This window comes from Apaloderma vittatum, unplaced genomic scaffold (genome assembly GCF_000703405.1).
Source record: "Apaloderma vittatum isolate BGI_N311 unplaced genomic scaffold, ASM70340v1 scaffold237, whole genome shotgun sequence".
Taxonomy (NCBI): Eukaryota; Metazoa; Chordata; class Aves; order Trogoniformes; family Trogonidae; genus Apaloderma; species Apaloderma vittatum.
Genome location: NW_009725447.1, coordinates 60,171 through 79,136, shown reverse-complemented (window position 1 = coordinate 79,136; position 18,966 = coordinate 60,171). Strand labels below are relative to the sequence as shown.

The 18,966-nt window shown below is 41.7% G+C and overlaps 1 protein-coding gene across 1 annotated transcript in view; it reads left to right on the top strand.

The window, feature by feature from the left end:
• Window positions 1–18,966, top strand: part of LOC104276526 (protocadherin-15) — a gene marked incomplete at both ends in the record, with an annotated part of 107,661 nt that overhangs the window by 32,192 nt on the left and 56,503 nt on the right. Inside the window, 2 exons of the mRNA XM_009872888.1 lie at window positions 10,532–10,837; window positions 12,017–12,241. Coding sequence (XP_009871190.1) covers window positions 10,532–10,837; window positions 12,017–12,241 — 531 coding nt within the window. The remainder of the gene's footprint in view (window positions 1–10,531; window positions 10,838–12,016; window positions 12,242–18,966) is intronic.

The following is an 18,966-nucleotide window of genomic DNA, read 5'->3' as shown; positions in this document are numbered from 1 at the left end:
ACACAATCACTTCCCTACTCCTGCTAGACACGCTGATTTTGACCCAGGCCAGGATGCCGTTGGCCTTCTTGTCCCCCTGGGCACCCTGCTGCCTCATGTTCAGCTGGCTGTCCACCAACAGCCCCAGGTCGCTCTTCCTGGCAGCTCTCCAGCCACTTCTCCCCAAGCCTGTAGCGCTGCCGGGGGTTGGTGTGGCCAAAGTGCAGGACCTGGCATTTGGCCTTGTTGAAGCTCATACAATTGGCCTCAGCCCATCACTCCAGCCTGTCCAGATCCCTCTGCAGAGCCTCCCTACCCTCCAGCAGATCAATTTGGTGTCATAAGAACAGTATGAGCAGCTAGGATTTTAAAGTAGAAAACTAACAGGCTCTAAAATTGGAGAACTGTAACATGGCAGATTCAGAGCTTTGTATCTGGTTGCAAAATGTCCATCTGTATCTCAGGTGTATCTGTTACCCTTGAGTGGTCTGACTGCCACCATGTCTGTGTGCATTGAAACGGGGTCTGACTTTTCCAGTGCAAAAGAGCTCTTAAGCTGTTTTTCTTGAGCTTCTGTTTGTGCTCCTTTCTGTAACTTCCATGTAGTTTCTTACAGGTGATTGCATCATCACAAGGTCGTTTTGATGGGAGCTTCCTGGTACCATTTCCTTGCACGCTTATTCAGCAAGTTGTCTACATGGTAGGTCAGCAAGCCCTTTAGTAAGGCTTTCAGCACCAGTGCCCTTAACATCCTCATGGAGATGCTGGTGACGTAAAGACTTCCCTAGTTCCATCTCAGACTAGACTTGCAGAGGGGAGAGTATTTTCAGCAGGCTGTGGATGAGCTCAAGTCCCGTTGCAAGTGCTTTTATTCTTGCTTCTTGCCCAGCCCGTGTCAGTTTTGGTCAGCCTGATCAGGCTGGAAGAATTGTAGCTTCTCTGAATCACTGCATCTGCAGAGTCTGCCTTTAATCTTTTGTGTGTGCCTGGTGGGGCAGGCTCATGTCACCTTGGCTGATCCCTGCTTTTCGAGTTGCGTGCAGAAGAGGCGCTGGGCTTTTTGGTTTAAGCTAAATGGTATATTCCTTGCTTTCCTCAAAATTAAGTCTTGGGCAATATCTTCTTTCTGACTTGGGGGAGGATACATAAGAAGAATGAGAAATGCAGAAAATTGTAACTTCTGTGAACAATGTTCGCTGTATATTGTAACTTAATTTTATCTTTCTTTCCACTTATAGTCTCTCAGATTTTATAAATAGCTATCACAATAATTATTAAAGGCTGCATCTCTACTTAGACAGTGAAAAGAAATTACAACTGTTGCTGAAGTCATCCTATGTGCTTCTAGTTGGATTTTCATCTGTTCCTTAATAAACAAATTCCTTCAGCCTCTTAAGACAAGATTCCAAGATTTCAAACCCAAACCTGTAGCATGAGAAGAAATAGCTGCATACATTGGTGCATTTTTTTTCCATCTTGGACCAACAGTGCTGGGCAGTATTAGCTTCTTTCTGCTATCACCCTAAGGGGTAGTGCAATTCCTGGAGGGCATTTCCCAGCGTGTGGATGCAGCTGCGCTCCCTCTGCTTTATCGTGGTGCCTTGAACTTAGGTGAGGTTGAGGTGCAAATCAAATAGGTTTAAAAAAAGCTCCTTGACACTTGTTCCATGGGGTAAATGGAGTGACTTTGTAAAGTAAATTGATTTGAAGAGCCGCACACTTGTCTTTCCTGTTTCTCATACTATATTTGTTTAAAATGCACGTTTTGGTCTTCAGAGTAATAACCTTTGTGCTTTAACGTGGTGGAAATTTTGGTACTTACTATCAGAGAAGCATTTCAGCCACTTTCCTGATGATTGTTGAGAGTCCAGGTATTTTTGTATGAAAGGAATTCTTATTTTTGTCTGTCTGATGCTTTGTATCTCAGTGTGGTTTATCTATTTAAGCCTGATGCCATACTAAATCCTTTGAATCAGTGGTTTCATGTCTCTAATACATGCCCATGTAGTATTTTGAGGCTGATTCTGTTTAATTTGGCTGTTCAGATTTCTGTCACTAGGATAAGAATATCTGGTTTTCCTGAGCTTACAAGTTAGAATGGTGTATATTGGGCCTGCTCTCCTAGTTTGAGCTAAACAGAACTAATTCTGTTCAGTGATTCTACTTTTCAGCTCAATCTCTTCCGAGAGGCTGCGCTTTCTGAGCTTAGCAGCGTGTTTTTGCAGTGTCTGCCACTAGAAGTGGTGACACCTGATGGTTGTAGTTACTGCCAGGCACTGGGATGCAGAAAGGCTTTTGCTGGTACTTGCTCCTATAGTGACCAGGGGCTCTTGTGTGCCACGCTGGGGGTGCTGGGGTCTCAAGGAGATGAAAGGTTGCACCTCCGGGGAGGAACAGACAGGACAGGTAGTGAACAAGAGTTATTTCATTCCATATTCATCATATTTAGTATAAAGCTGAGGGATCATGAGGGTTAAGTTTTCTTCTTCAATAGCCACTGTCTGAGGAGGACTCTGATCTTCTGCCTTTGACACTTTGTCAGTGTTTAGTATTCCCATGTGAACAGGAAAAGAGCAGAATGCAACTAAGAGTGTTTTTTAAGAGTCTGACTGGTGAGATAAATAATTTCAAACCTGAATGTTGGCTATTGTATTGCAGTTCAGACTCTAATTCTGATGTTCTCTAATTAGGTGGCTTATGAGGAAAGCCATCAGTCTAGAGAAATGACAAAAATGACTATGAAATGGATTAAGGTATTAGAGGAATGTTTGGGAGCCCACTAAATTTGGAAATTGTAAACAATGTATTTCATGAGTGATCTGGAAGGCTTTGGGTTTTATTTTTGCTAGTATGTATATTCATTGGTTTAGTCTCTGAACTGCTTGATCTTATCGTTGCCAGTACTCATCATAAATCATTGCCAACACTCGTCATAAAAGCAAAATTTCTAATAATCTTTCAAGTAAAAACAGGCAATGCAAGTCTCTACGTTTAAGACTTGGTCGGATGCCAGACTGAAGAAAGCTTGTCTATTTTTAAGTGTCACAATATGATTAACTTTTGTAGGAGGTTGACCAATCCATTAAATCACGGGTTTGTACCCTTGAGCTTTACAATTCTTGTTTACTTTAATTTATATTTGCTCGTAGTGTTTAACTGTTCTTACTGTTTAGTTTTATTTAGAATCATATTCAATTGGTGTCTGAACTAACCCTGCAGATGCACTGGAATTATGAAAGTAATTATCAAAGGTTGTCCTTTCTTCTATGATGGCTAAAATACGTCAGTGTTAGAAAACTTACCATGTGTTGCCTTCACTCTAAGAAAATATTCAAGGAAAATAATAAGCTGGTATGATGTTTTAGTTCAATAAGATACATTTTCTTTTGAAAAGTTTTGGGAGGATGTACACAAAACCTGTAGTGTTTTTCAAAAGCGTGCGTGTGTAAGGCAAGTAGTTTGTTCTCTGAAAGAAGCAGGAGTTGCCTTGAAATTTCAAGAGACCCAAAATTTTAGGGTGCTGCCTCTGAGTTTCTGGTTTCCCCTTGCCGTTTTTTGAGACCAGCAGCATCCCATTGCACTGCCCCAGCCAGATAGGTCACGGAATTTTCTCCCTGATATTACAGTGGCCTATTTTATAGTCTTTATATCATCTTTCTTCATCAAGTCATTTTGCACAGACCAGTAATTCAGAACATTAAAGCTTAATCACGCATTGTAACTAAGCCTCTGCATGTTGGAAATTATAGAGCAGCATCAAGTAAGTTAAAAAGCCTTGTGCACGCTTTTGCTTGAGCGTGAACACAGAATAAAAGCATTGTGTCACTTCTGAGTTTTAACTTGTACAAAACCTTCAGTCCTCTAATCCTGAAAGTCTGTAAAGTAGGTGGGGTTATTTTTCCCTTTATATGAATAATGTAATTTAAATGTCAGTTTTATAGGAAGTTTTGCAGTGGGGTTTGAGGCTGCAAGTGGGTATCACAGCTATCTTTAATGGGCGTAGAATGACGCCATGGATATTTAGGAGCATGATTCATTAATCTAACTGCACGAAGCAAGAGAAAACTGTGTGTGAAACTGCTGACAACACTGGGAGGACAGAAGTATTTCCTTGTTTCCGTGCTTCTTTTGATATTATTTTGAGTCTGGCTGACAGAAATCTTTCTAAATTGTTGGTACCTTCTAATCTTCTCCTTTGTTTAGATCACGTAATGAATGAAATATGGAAACAAAAGGACCATGTAAAAGCAGACAAAAAAAAAATGCAGGAGAGGAAAAGCCTTTCCGAAATTTAGGGAAGAAGGTCTAATCTTCTCCTTTGTTTAGATCACGTAATGAATGAAATATGGAAACAAAAGGACCATGTAAAAGCAGCCAAAAGAAATGCAAGAGAGGAAAAGCCTTTCCGAAATTCAAGGAAGAAGGAAAATTCCAAACTTTTATGGAAGACTGATTTTCCCTCCTTAAAATCTTTTAAAATAAATATGAAGAGGTCAGAAGCACTTCATGTATCTGTGGCCTCTTAATACATCTGGGAGGTGTTAATTTTGTTCTGTAAGCATAAACAATAATCTCCCTGAAAAACAAGTGCAAAGTCCAATTTAGCACTCCCACCCACACTTGATTTGCTATTTCGCACAACTGAGGGACTTGGGAGTCTTTTAAATCCATAATAATAAACCCGTTAAACCCATAATAGTAGTAAAAAAATCGTGTTATCATCCATGAAAACAATAACCATCTCTCACCAAGAGTATCCTTTGTGCCCTCCAGCACAATGTGCCATGCCTTCTTCGAGCTGCAGCGTTTGCACCGGTTGGGCTGGTTAGGGATCATGGGGAACTTATGTCCCTGAAGAAGACCTGCAGGAAAATTAAATCTGGAGGAAGTTGGGCTGGTGGGAAAGCGGTCCCTAAGAAGCATTTCAACTTGCAGCTCTGACAAGAGGATACGTGTCGTTTCGGCCACTGCTTTACAGACAAGCAGGAATAACAGCATGCTGCTTTATTTTGCTGTTTTCCAGCTTCAGCAATCTGAACATAAATCCTCAATTAACCTGTCTAAATCCTGTTACCCGTTGTGAGCAAGAGTTGTGCATGTTAGTAGGAGGTTTCTTTTGAAAAGAATTATAATGGTATAATTAATATTGTTGACATTTAAGCACTTGTCATTATATTTCAGAGTTAATGATCCTTTGAGAGATATTTTGGTAATTCAGATCTCCCAGAATTGTGTTTTCAAGCTGTTTGATATGGAGGAAGGTAATTTGTTACTCTGAAACACTGTTGCTTTATATTCATGAGAGTTTCTTAGTAATGGTGAGGCATAGTTGCTAATGCAAACTGATACTTACCAAAACAGATACAGGTTATCACCCTGCAGATATGGCATGTCTGGTAAATGTGGGATGTATTTTGAGGGGAAATAAAGTAATGACTCATTTAGATTTCTAGGTTTGCAGACTTGTTTTATCACGTAGTATGTTTACAGGCTAGCCTCATGAGAGGTGGAGGTGGGATAGGTAGGTGCATCTGAGGAGTTTCTAGAATAACAGCAGCAGGTGCCAGACGCTTTCTAGAGGGAACGTGCTTTTCCTGATTCTGAATAAACATCATGGGATGGGAGAGGTGGAGACATGCATCTCCTCTTCCTGCATCTCTTGCAGCATTGGCAAGAGGCACCAGCTGGCAAGGGATTGTTTTGTTTCTTTTTTAAAGTCTAATATATACTCCCACAGATGCTCTCAGTTTAAAGAAAATAAATTACCTTAGAGCTGTGTAAAGCAGGCTGCTTTATCCTGAGAAAATCCCTTTCGGTTAGGCCACATTGACTTAATTGAATTTATGAGCTCCTAAGTTGTGTAACACAGGTGTAGTAAATTTGCCTGTGGGGTAGCTCGAACCAGTTTCAGTAACAGCAACGGAAAAACTCTGAGCGTGCAGAAGAGTAGCTCCCAATTTTGCTTTTACCCATAACAGCAAAATCAGCTTAGTTTGCTATCTGTATTTACCACGTGTGTTGCATGTGATTGCAGGTCTTGGAACACCGGAGCGTGTTGGCAGGTTTTGGGAGTAACGTGGTGGGTGGGAACTCGGGTGCTGCAGTAGCTCTCGCGGGGTGGCTGAAAGCTCCTCAGGCTCCGTCGCTCTCTTACTTCTTACCTGGCTCTGCCTCTCCAGGCACCTGAACTGGGACTGTCCTTCCCTTTGACAGCTGCGGGGATGAGGGAAGAAGGACTTGGGTTAGGACTGGATGCAACAACACCGACAAGTCCTCTAGCAGCAAAATAATACAGAAATGGGCCTGTTTTTTCTGCAGCTGTCTGGTCATGACAGCCCGCTGTGGCGGGGGAAGCCTGAGTGATTGTCTTTGACAGCTTTTGCTTATTATGGCAGGGGAAATGTGTTCTGCACGTATCCTACACATACACGCAAGATCAGACGTGCAGGGATTTGAGGCTAGGGTGAGATGGAGACTGCGCTCTGGGGAATGGAAGGAAATCTGGCCAGTTTTGTGCTCAGTGTTTACCTTGATCTTTTTCTCCTAATGGACTTTAACTAATATAAGAAATTATTAAGAATGTTGGTGTGACCCAGAGAAAAATAATATCAGTGATTTGTATTTCATTGTTATTGCCAAGCAAACTGCTTGCCGGAGCCAATATCCTTTCATACTTCCTAGCAGATAGATTTTGGGAGCAACTGAAGAAAGCGCTGACTAGAAAAGGCAGGAGCAGATGGCAGAGTCAAAACCTTAGGATCTGAATCTATGTATTTGTAGTGCACTGTGCTTCAGCTTCAGAATTTAAACAGGTACTCTGTGTCTATTTTTGTAAAGGCTGACACGGCCAGTTTTGCTCACAAAAGCTCAATTCATGCCCGTAAAGTCTCTATGCGCAAGCTCATAAGGAATGTCATAATCCCAGGACCCCCAAACTCAGTCCAAGCAAGCCAGCCTGATTGTTGCTGTGGTCGGAGATGGCTCTGGGCTGACTGGCTGGCTGAAGGCTTATGCCTCCGAGATTAGTTGTAGAGCAGATGATCCCTGGGGAGTGAAATCAAGGGACGTGATGAGAGGACACACAACACCCTCAACAGCTCTCTTCTCCTATGAGTGCTAATCTGGTTCTGATTATGCGGCTCATGCAGGTGAGTAATTTTTCCTCCTTACTCATATCTAGTGGCTTGTCATATGCAAGTCCTCTCCTACCTGTAGTATTGTGCGGTAGAGCTGGCAGAAGCAGTGAGTGCAGCTCTGTCTCTCCTGTCCTTTCAGCCACTAGTGGTGCTGGAGGACATTCCCCACTCCAGTGTTTGAGATGCAGTGACACTGCTGTTGCGCCTTGGGATCTTTTCCGTTACTTTTGAATTTTCCCTCTTCTTGCTGGTTCCCTCCTCTTGGTTTCCTTTGAGGTTTTCTTTTGTTTGTTCTCGGTTTCTATGGTTTCCATCTTCCCTGTGGCCTTTGAGGGCTGTGTTGCCTACAGCAATCACGCCTGCTGTTTCTACTGCCTCTACAAAGCCCACATTTCTTCCATGAGCAACATCTGCAAGGCTGTGAAGAGATTTCTGGCTGTAAAGAGATCTGTAGCTCCTTTTAAGATCTACTATCATCTGAAGGCACTTTCCCAACCAAAGCTTCAAGACTCTTACCATGCTTTTTATGTGCAAATCAGTGAGGATGAGTTGTGGTTGCAAACACTGGGCCCAGGAATGTGCTATCCCCTTTCTAGTCCTGCCGTGATCTCCTTGGGTTTGTCTTTGGGATTTGCCTTGGGACTCAGGCAATATAGAAATGAAATGTTTGCTTGCTTCTCTCCACCTCTGGTAACTGTGTACACCAGTAATTGAGCTCAGCACTGATAATGAGCAAATGGTATCAGATTTATTGGGATGCTGATGGTTTGCGTTTTAAGGGTAGTGGTAAGTTCAAGCAGGGCTGAGTTTTGAAGCAGGGCTTTTGGAAAGCCTGGCTTGTCGTTGTACAGACCTCCTTGTCCTCCTCCCTTACCTTCCAGCCAAGGCTTGTGATATGTGTACTGCAGCTTGTACCTGCTGGGGGCATGAACCTGGGATGGCTCCAAGTCCTCCGTTTTGATACAGAGCAATAGCTGCAAACAGGGAAAGGCAGTAGTTGTGCCACCAGCGAGGGCTTCTCCATGGAGCTGCTGCCCATAGACTCCGAGAGGCTCTGTGAAATGATTCCCATGTGAGAAAAGTTAATTTTGTATCCCCTTGAGGTAGGATTGTTTTAGAAAACACATTAAACTCTTTACTTTCGTATGCCTGAGGAGTATGTTACCTCTTTTCAAGTTCATAGTGATAAAATGTTAATTGATGGAGATCTTGCAAAAGGAATCCAGTTAGGTAAAATAATTGCATTTTCTTGAAGCTTTTATCGCAATAAAAGCTGTTTCGATTGTTTGACAACATGCACTTCCATTTCAAACGCGTAGCTAGGTGTACGGGGTGCCTCTGCCCGGGGCTGGCAGCGGGGCTGGGGACTCTGTGGGGAGAGGCTGTTCCCGAGGCCCCACAGGCACAGCTCAGCCCCTCGGCAGCTGCTCTGGGGCCTCCAGGAGACAGAAGAAAGAAAGGGCAAAACTCTTCCGGGCAGTGAGGAGCAGCCCTGCGAGCACTGAGGAGGATGAGGAGCTTTGGGTGCCCTGCAGCCTGTGCAGGGACCCGGCTGCGACAGGGAAAGGCGAGGGAGCGAGGAAGGGCTGCTCTGGGCTGTGAAACACCCTTTGCTGCGCCATAAGGGGGTCTGGGCAGGAGAAGGCAGCCCCCACATGGGCTCAGCAGCCACCGCGTATGATGTTTTGGCATTTCCAGATCACTTGGGGTCGCAAGGCCACCTGTCGGTGAGTTGGTTGCCCATTTTTACCCATTTTTTTGCGATTTTTCCACTGAGCAGTGGGGTGTGGTGGCTTTGTAAACAGACAGTAGTCATCTGTGGTGTAAAGCCACAGATAGAGAAGAAAGCTTAGACAAAAGCTGATTTATTTATTTGTTTATTTTAATCAGAGAGTCCGTGTAGTAGAAATTTTAGGGGACAAAGTACAGCAAACTTGTTTGAGGTCAGAACATCCTTTCAAAATTTGAATTTGTTCCATGCTGTGGAAGCATACGCCCAAGACACGTAAAAATGCACAGAGCTAATGCTTGGCTGACTTCTCACCGGTGTTATATACTGTAACGATTAGTTTAATTGGATTTAATAATGTTGATTTGCCTGCTACTCTGCATGGAAGCAGATCAGTCCTGCAGAATGTGGAAAAGATGTTTATGCCCAGGGATGTACACAAATGAGTTTATAACATGCAGTCATGTTTTTGGAAACCAAATTGCAAAGCCTGCCATATATTTGAAAGTAATTTTAATTTACTTTCCTAAGAAATATGTTTATCTATTCAAAAACATACTTCCAAATTGGTCTTAAATAAATATTACCTGTTCGATTCTTCCAGTGGTAGTAGTACTTTAGGTATTGGTGTAATGCAGGGGAAAGGCACAGTGGAATTTTTCTTACCAAAAATTTTAATTAACTTTTAATTGATTTCTAGGAAGATAAATTGTTTCATCGCAAAGTCTTACAATGAGTACCTTCACTGGAATTGAACATTCATGGAAACGCTGTGACAATTGTTCTGACGGCAAAACCAGGAAAATCTCTTATGGTCTTCCCAGATGTCTGTGGCCTCACTTTAAAAAGTCAAATAAGCAAATATACCTTGCTCACAGGATGCCCTTTGTTTAATTTACATCATAGTATTCATCATGCCATAATTTAATTAAGAGGAGGAAAAATAACAGGCCAGCATTCAGATGAGTTTGAGAACCTGGCAAAACAGGCAAAACACAGATTTTGTCTATCCCTGTAAGGACAGTTATGTAACAGCAAGAATTGTTTGGCTGATACTGAAATTTGAGACCAACTGAACAAAATCTCAGTAGTTTTATCTGCTCTTCTGAGTATAGGAGAATAAGGATAAAACGTGAAACATTTGGTTTTGAGGAACACGATAAACTATAGAAAGTTCAATAGTTCTTCAGAGAGCGATGGTCGAAATACCACTAAATGTAACAAAAATGTTAAGTGAAATGAAAATTTCTAACTGATGTGTCCATATCAGCTATCTGCTGACTGTATCCATCTTTTACCTAAGCAGACACTCCGTCATGATTTGAGCAGCAATGAAACACCTAAATAAAACAAGAATTCCCCTAGAAACCACCTATCTCTGAAGATACTTTAGCATTAGAACTATCTGAGGGCCTGACTTGAAACACATACATGCACAGTTGTCCAGGGCTGAACACTTCAATGCGTATTTTCCCCTGAATTCCAGTTTGGTTCCAGTAAACCTACCTTTTGTCGCTGCAAATTAAGAGATCGGTTTCTGTGGGAAAAGTATCAGAGGGAGACAAGCTCCTGTAAATAAGAAATGCGTTAGTAGTTAGTACTCTGGAGGCTGTTACCGTAGCTTACCTTACTACTTTCATGGAGGTATGCTCCTTGCTTTTAAGGTGGTTCTTTTTTCTTTCTTTAGGCTACAGACCCAGATGCTGGTGTCAATGGTCAAGTTCACTACAGTCTGGCAAACTTCAATAATCTTTTCCGAATCACATCAAACGGTAGTATTTATACAGCAGTTAAACTGAACAGAGAAGCAAGGGACTATTATGAACTTACTGTGGAAGCGACAGACGGAGCTGTGGACCCTCGCCGTTCAACGCTGACTTTAGCAATCAAGGTGCTGGATATTGATGACAACAGCCCTGTTTTTACTAATGCTTCCTACACTGTCTCCGTGCCAGAAAATCTACCACCAGGCACTGTCTTTCTGCAAATAGAGGTAAGAAAGCATTATGGAGTGAAGGAGATGTTTTGTATATGTTTTGCAATAGCGAGCATAGTCTTATTTAAGCTGCCAATGAGACTGCAGTATAAGATTTCAAACTGGAGTGAGGGAAGTGATGACACTTAACAGACTGAAAAATGCATGACCTTTACACAGGTGCAGAAAAATACTTTTAAGCTCTGAGGTTCATCTGGAAATAAGAGCAATTATTTAAAAAGCAAATAACAAAACCTACATTACTATTGTAATTTCTTGGAAAATCATTTTGCGCATTTTAAGTGCTTTTGATTTGTTTTTGAAAGCTCACCATATTGCTTCTCCTTATTTACATTACTAGCAAAAAGAGAGCTTTATCTCAACTGATCCAGACATTTAAGTCAAACCTAGATGTCTGACCTCACATTTTGGTTGATGGAGATGAATAGTTACTTCCAGAAGCAATTCATCAAAAACCAAGATCATCATCTAAGATAGCTGGAGTAAAGTGGACACCTGGACATGTTGTCTTCTTTTCACTGACTATAAAAAATACTCAGACAAGTGAGAGTTAATTGTTCAAGGACGAGTTAGATCTCTAAAGACAGCAGAGATTCCTTTCTTGCAAGCAGTATATATATTATCCTGATCTTTTGGTCAGCATCCTTTAATGAGAAGAATCTGTCCTACAATTTCTACAAGAACAGTGCTTTCTCTGACCCCGTCCGCAGATAAATCTCATGTCAAATTGCAGCTAAAGCAATTGCATAATGCTCATTTTCCTGACGTAAATTATTATTCTTTGTCTGAATGCTAGTGTGAAAGAAATAAATCTGTGCTGCCGTATGTGGTGAGGTCAAACACCTGCTTAGCCCAGCATCCTCTCCCTGGCCGTGGCCAACAGCAGGTGCCCAGAGAAGAGAACAAAAACACTCTGAGCTACCAGCGACTCTTGCCCAGAATATTGTGCTCGTTTCCTGGGGCAGGTGTCTCTGGATTTTGCAGCCTGAGGTGGATTTGCCTTTCTTGTGTTTGCACATTGTTAAGTGCATCCAATAATATTAGAATAGTATAATGAAAGTAAAGTTGTAGTAATTTGCTTTTTTAATATTCTTTAAATCTGATAGGGATTTTTTGGTGAAAATGGGTTTTTTTTGGTTCTAAGTATGCTTTTTTTCCCTGTGTGGCATGCTCTAGGCCAAGGATGTTGATCTTGGTTCCGACGTTAACTATCGAATACGGACACAGGAGGCACTACAGTATTTTGCACTGAACAAGTACACAGGCGAGTTATCACTTTTGAAGTCCTTGGATTATGAATCATTCTCTGACACTGAAGCAACCTTCACCTTTCTTGTGGAAGCCTTTGATAGCAAGGGCACTATGCCTCCTGGTCTTGCTACTGTCACGGTGAGAGTAAAGGTAAGAGGAATAACTTGTCAGTTGATGGCATCCTCTCCTGTTTGTTACAAAATACTTTATCCACCCTTACAGGTATCCTGATGAAACACCAGAGCACCGTAGTAGTGAGGCTGCTTTCCTGCTTTTTTCGCTTGTATGAAGCAACTGCCTTTTCCTGACAGCAACTTGTTCTGTTAAACATGCACTTTATAACAACTATAATTGCTTTGCTATGTGCAATTACGTAGTTAAATCTTGGATCATAGATTTATGAAGTACAAGAATACTTAGACATATATAAATGTTTAGTCCTTTAGAATCCCTGAAAGGTTGAAGTACGTACCTAACGGAATTGTCTGCAAAAATGACACCATCGTGTTTCAGCTAAAGCTCTCATAAATTCTAGTTTCATGAACCATTTGGGTGTATTGAGTGCTGATGTGGCACACCACATCCCGTGTTTCAGATTCTTCTGCTTGCAAACGCAGAGCTGCAGAGGAACAGGCTTGTTTAGTAGTCTCGTGCTATTAATTGTTTTTATGCAGTGAATTACAGCATCGCCTCTGGGTCTCAGTTATCTCACCAGTAACATGGGGATAGTGGCATTCTGTTTGGTAACGATCCACAAATGAAAAGCATTTGTAGCTGAAATATTAGCACTTACCCATCTTAATTTGATTGATGTACTCATGTCCAAGAGGAAAGGATGTTCTGGTGCCAGTCAGCTGAGTCCTTTTGCACAGTCACTTCAGTTTTGTTGGCTTTGTCGGTGAAGAACTGTGAGGTGTGGGAGAGAACAGAGTTTAATTACTTGTATTTTAGCTAAGAAGGAAAAATTGAAGCAGGAACAAAAGCATAGCTTACAAATGTGAGCTTCATATCTGACAACTTTAGTTTAAATGTGAGTCTGAGGAAAGTATTTAGCGTATATGAATCAGTCTCGGGTTCAGCTTACTGTGTGTCTGCAGATGCTATGAATTGCCATATGATTTTAGGTAATTCTATTTGGCAGTCTCTAGTGAGCTCAGAATTATTTTAGGGACAGTAAATGTCTCCGATTATTAGCTTTGATGACAACGTAAGAATGCTTCAACAATACCTCTCTGCCTCTGCAAAATTTCTCAGACTGAGACACAGGTCACCTGTTTCCTAGTATTATGTGCTGGGTGCCGGCAGTTTCCAAGTCAATTGAAGAAAATCACAGCTTTTGACATCATTCCCTGAGCCTCTTCTGTTAGACTTCTAAGGATGAAATCACTCATATCTGTTTTTTCCTAAAAGAAACTTCTTTTCCCAGCACAGTGCATTTTTGAAAGAATTGTTTGGATGTGTTGGCTTTTTTAAAGGTGCTTGTTCTCAAATAGGACTGTGTTCAGAGCAAAGCTGTAGTCTGCGTCGCAGGGCTGACGTGGCTGTACGATGCTGCGTTTGCGTTGTGTTCGGTAGTAACAGGCTACAGGGGAGCAGTGCAATTCAACTTGGTGACCTTCACGTAGTATTGTCAAAGGGGGTTGTGTGGAAATAGGGAACCTGAGGAGATTGAAGTCAGAACCTTGTGCTACCCTCTGTGAGGCGAGAAGGATCTGCTAGACGACACCTGAATCAACAAATGGTTGGTTCAAGAGACAGAGCAGCAGGAAAGGCATTTGGAATCTTGGAAGCCAGGCGTGAACAAGTTGAAGAGCAGGCCTGGATTGCGAGAAGAAATGCTCAAGTAAGAAGTGTGTTGCAATGCAGTTTGGATTTGTTCCTAAAGGAAAAGGCTGACGTTTCCCCTTGTTGTGAAGGGGCAGAGCCGACACGCCTTCACTGGGGGTAGAAAGTCCTGATCAGCTCAGAGGGGGCAAAGCACTGGAGTTCCCTTGAGGATGGAGACAGCACAGGCCTTGGGCAGGGCCAACGTCAGCGCGACCTGCTAAGCCAGCAGACAGAACTGATTTCTGTCCAGCAGCTCAGTGAGGAAGTTTACGGGGCACCGAATCTGGCCCCAGGTCTTGAATGCATGAGGGCAGAAATACCGTGTGTTATGTAGTGCGCTAGAGCTGCACGCACAGGGTGCTGCCTCACTGCAGTCCAGGCTTTTATTCTTCTGTAACCTTAACCACAGCCCGAGCTACTGCTTTAGGGCGTAGCTAAATAGGCAGCTCCTGGCGAACGTGTTCGCTGCTTCACTGGAGTTGTTTATAATATTCTGTTAATCAGTTAAGATGTCTGCACAGGGAATTGAAGGTGGTGTAGAGCTCACGATTTTTGCCTGACCATCTGCTGAGTCAGAGCCTGTGTTCAGGGACAGGGTGCTTCTGCATCTCTCTGCCATGACTCTGGAGGGGTTGTTCCTTCCCACTCAGCCTGTCTTTTGCTCCTGCTCTCGGACCAGCAACTGGATGTGTCTATTTCCTCTTAGTAGTAAATGTGCTTTCACTTCACTTTACTTAGAAAATGCTATTAATTATTTTAATACAGTGACCCCAAAGAGGAAATAAACCGAGTGCAAATGCTCTGTAGACACCAGCATAAGTTGTGCAGCTTGCAGTCCTTAATAACAGAGAACTGAGCTAGAGGAAACCAAAGGCAGCCATTAGGGTGGTGGTGGGTGCAAGCAGGGAATTCATGTAACCATTAAGAATTCAGCCCCTAGAATCCTCAGAGCATTATTTGTATTACAGAGGTCTCCCAAAGTCCTTTTGGGCTTACGCTGCTGCTCAGTTAACATTTGTCGTCTTTTCACTGTCCAACTCTTAACTGAAAGCGTTGTTAATTTTTACTGTGTAATAGGATTCTGTTAACCAACTACGGACGGCATCTGATGGTGTCGTGCATCATTTATGTGATATAAAACTGAATGAGCATCGGTGCAGTATACCCATAATCACGCTGATCTTTGTGGCTAGGAGGAGGGTAGATACACAAGTGATTTTTCTTTAGACTCGCACGTTCAGCCTCTGGCATGACAAGTTACAAATAGTTTGTATTAACCTTCCCTGAACTTGACCAAAACACAGATTGCATAGCAGAATACTCACTGCAAGAAAAAAAAAAGAACAACATAATTTGTTACCGCATGTCAGTATTGAAATATGTGATTGGCCTCAGCTGCAGCCAAACGGCCCTTTATGTTGTATGGATGTCTCACGCTTTCGTCGAAGAAAGCCAAAGGTAAATTAATGAATCGTTGCGTCCTTTCTAGTATTACTGAGGAGGAATGGTGTAAGTGGCATTGATGTCTTCTTGCCAGAAAGATGCAAACCTCCTCAAACAGACTGAGATTTCTCTTTTTCCATTGGTTCTCAGATTCCTCTCACTGCTTTCGTAACTTTTCACCCTTGCCTGAAAGCACTAATGAGTCATCTTGTCTTGGGACGGCACTGGAGATTGCACAAGTGTTCAGCCAGAATAACAGATGACTGCGGTCTGAACTATAGTCAAGAACACAAAACTTATTTTATCTGTTTATGTATAGATACAATTATACAGATTAGATGTGGCGAATGTTATCAGTCCTGAAAACATAGTTTAGGGGATAAAAACATTAGCACCTCCAAGAAACAACTTGCACATTATTTTTCAGTGATTTGCCACTCTAGAGGCATAATTTCTCTCACTGTGAGAGCAGCGGAGATTTGCATTCACTCACTGTCTGAGAGGGCTGAATTGTTTGCTCAAAGAGCCTGTTTGCAGTACGCACAAGCATCCCCCCTCAATGTAAATGTTCCCTGGATTGGAAGAATTGGAGTCATTACTGTGCGCTTATTATTAGGGTTTAGCATGTGGAAACATGTACTATGGTAATAGAGCTGCTTAATAGAAACCAGGACTAACCTTTCTCCCGTTTATATTGCTAATACATTCCTAAATACATATAAACATTTCTGTATCATGGGTCCTGTAAGGTACTTGTATATTTTCACATTGTGTCCTCCTCTTATTGTCACCAGCATTATTTTTGTATTACTTTATGTCTCTCGCTTGCTTGTTGTAACTGCTTTTTCTCCTCCTTCTGTGTTTTGGGATTGGTTTTCTTTTCAGTTTTTCAAGTAAGAGCAGGTAGTGTAACAAAGCCATTATCTCTAGCTGATGACTCAAAGTGACTGAGCAACAAGGATAAGTAAACCCAGATCTGTATGTTTCTAGCAATGCCATACTAGGAGACTGCCACCCAAATGTTTCTTATAATTCGTATCATGCCTTAATCCCAGTGGACTGTTATAAACATTATACAATTAATTACTCGGTTTACTAAAACTGACTATACCTGTGAACATCAGTAGACGTATTGCTGTCATTGCTCAAGCTGCGACTGTCGAGCTAGTTTTTCAGGAGAAGTAAGCCACTGAGAAGCCATCAGTTGCATTAGATCGTGCAGTGTATGCAGTGATTGGTGCTTATTGTGGGGGTGAATTTGAATCTTCTATAATCACTATGCCAAGTCTTCCCTTTCTTGGAAACGGTGCCTAAAAGAAACAAAGCAGGCATGCAAAAATGGCTAACAGTTAAGTCTTTCTCAGGGGCATAGTTGCTCTGAGGGATCCTTCATCAACATGACCTTTCTTGCGGTCCCTCATATTCAAGTTGGAAGCAAATGTTCCGATCTTCGTGTAGTGATGCTGTAGCAGCTCAAAGCTCCAAAGGGCTTGCACAAGGAAGGTCTCTTCATTTCTCTGACAAACTAAACCTTGAATCAGGAAGAAATAGAATTGGTTTGTTTTTCTGGGGTGGGAGGGCTAGAAACAGCTGCATGTTTATGGATGAATCCCTCTCTCAAACCAAATGATCAGAGCCAGCGGTAGAGCAAAGAAAATAAACGTGTGCTGGAGAAAGTATGTGGGAATCCAGCATTTGAGACGGCTGGAATAAAATATTACAGCAGGACCTTGTCCTCTCGCAGAGCACATTTACTGTAGTGCTGCAGACAGATGAGTAGTAAGTGGCTTTAGTCTCTATAAAATGCTTAAATGATCGCTAGGAGGGTATGGGAGAAGAAGGAACCACAGGTTATCCTTAGGGATGGCAGGGGGACCTTATGGTTCAACCCCTGCTCCACAAGGTGTTTAAAGAGCCATGCATGTGTGGAGCTGCTGCTGCTTTCTGTTCCTGCAGGTATTTACTAGAAATTTACTCCAGTCTTGTTTCTAAAGAGTAGGCAAATGTCATTGCTTCATTAAGGTGGCATTTCTTGTTATGGTGAGATGTAGCTACAATAACAATGAAGATTTTCTGCCAGAAATTAGACAGGTAATGAAGGATACATGGAATATAAAAGACATTAATGAATCAGTTAAGTTCTAACACGTCATCAGCTTCTAATATTTCTAAAATCAAAGGTAAGTTACATTTTTTCAATTACGAAGCTAATCATTAATTTCTAGCATGTAATGAAATCCATTTCCCATTTAAAGAATAACAGAGCATTTCAGCACAGCAGCAGCACATAATGTACACAAAGATTAAAAAAGCGAGCTCTATTGCCTCTGAAATAGAACTGCTTATTTATCTCTTTTCTAGTGGCATTAATGGAATAACAGGCATGGTGCTGGACTACGGTGCCCATAAACAGATCTTTTTTTTTCAGTCTCAACTTATCTGTTCAATCATCTGCTAGTCATTTATTGCCTCGTATATTCCGCTATGAATATTATCACTTAATTTATGTTATGAGCTACTTTAGGGCTTGCTGAGCACTAAATATGAAAAAGAAGCAGTTATATCATGTTAACAAGCCTCTATTTTGTGTAGCTTCAAACAAAAAGAGCCCTGCGTAAAGAAGAACTGCACTCAGTTGCGTGCAAAATTCGAAGTGTTACTTCACATAGTTTGTCCTATTATCTTGTCAGCAGCATCCCAAAGATTTTCAACTTGCTGCTCAAGGTTACTTGGCATCGCTTGATTCTCTAACCTCAGTCCTAAATTAGTCACTGTGGTTGATAGATAAATCTAAAAGGTATTTCAAATACTAGTGGCAAAGCCAGAAGTAGTTTTCAAGCAGCAGCTCGCTTCAGGGGACTTACATTAAGATCGAAACCGTACCTTGGCAAATCAAAATGCAGGCTCACAAAGAAGGGTTTGCTTGCAGACTTGGTTGTGTTTCTTGGAAAATCAGTGTACTGAGAAGATACGTGGAACTTAAAGGAGAATTCCTGTAAGGGTCATATGTGTTTGTTGTAAGAGGCCAAGAGATTACGTAAAGAACGGGAAGGGATTTCAAGTTCTTGATACTCCAGCATTTGGTAAAATTAAGTATTCTTGTATTACACTATGTAATGAGTTCACTTCCTCCTTCCGTTGCCCCAAAAGCTGCATTTTTCACGAGCCAAAACTTTGAAGGCACTCTTTTGCATAAGTAACTGGAAGTGGAAATAATCACAGTTGGTTTTCCATCCTATATATGATCGATGACAATAAAATTAACTGGTTATCGCGTTCGTGGCAGAAACGATTTTAAAGCTAAAGATCAGTGAGATAAGTGATTTTTTTCCCCTGTTACTTTCATCATATACACTAGGAAGTATAAATTGCTCTGTGCTCACCTTCTTCATATAAATTACAGAGGCTGACTGATAAAATGAAAGTGTGAATTACAGAGGAAACAGAATTGAAAATATCTTAAAAAAGAATTATTTCACCTCCATGATTTTGAGCCATTGTACAGTTTTCTCATTTCTAATCCCTTTGCAATCAATTTGAAAAGCTAAGTATACTTGGATGTGTAATATTCTGCTTCTGCGAACCACTCTGTGAAATTATCTGGG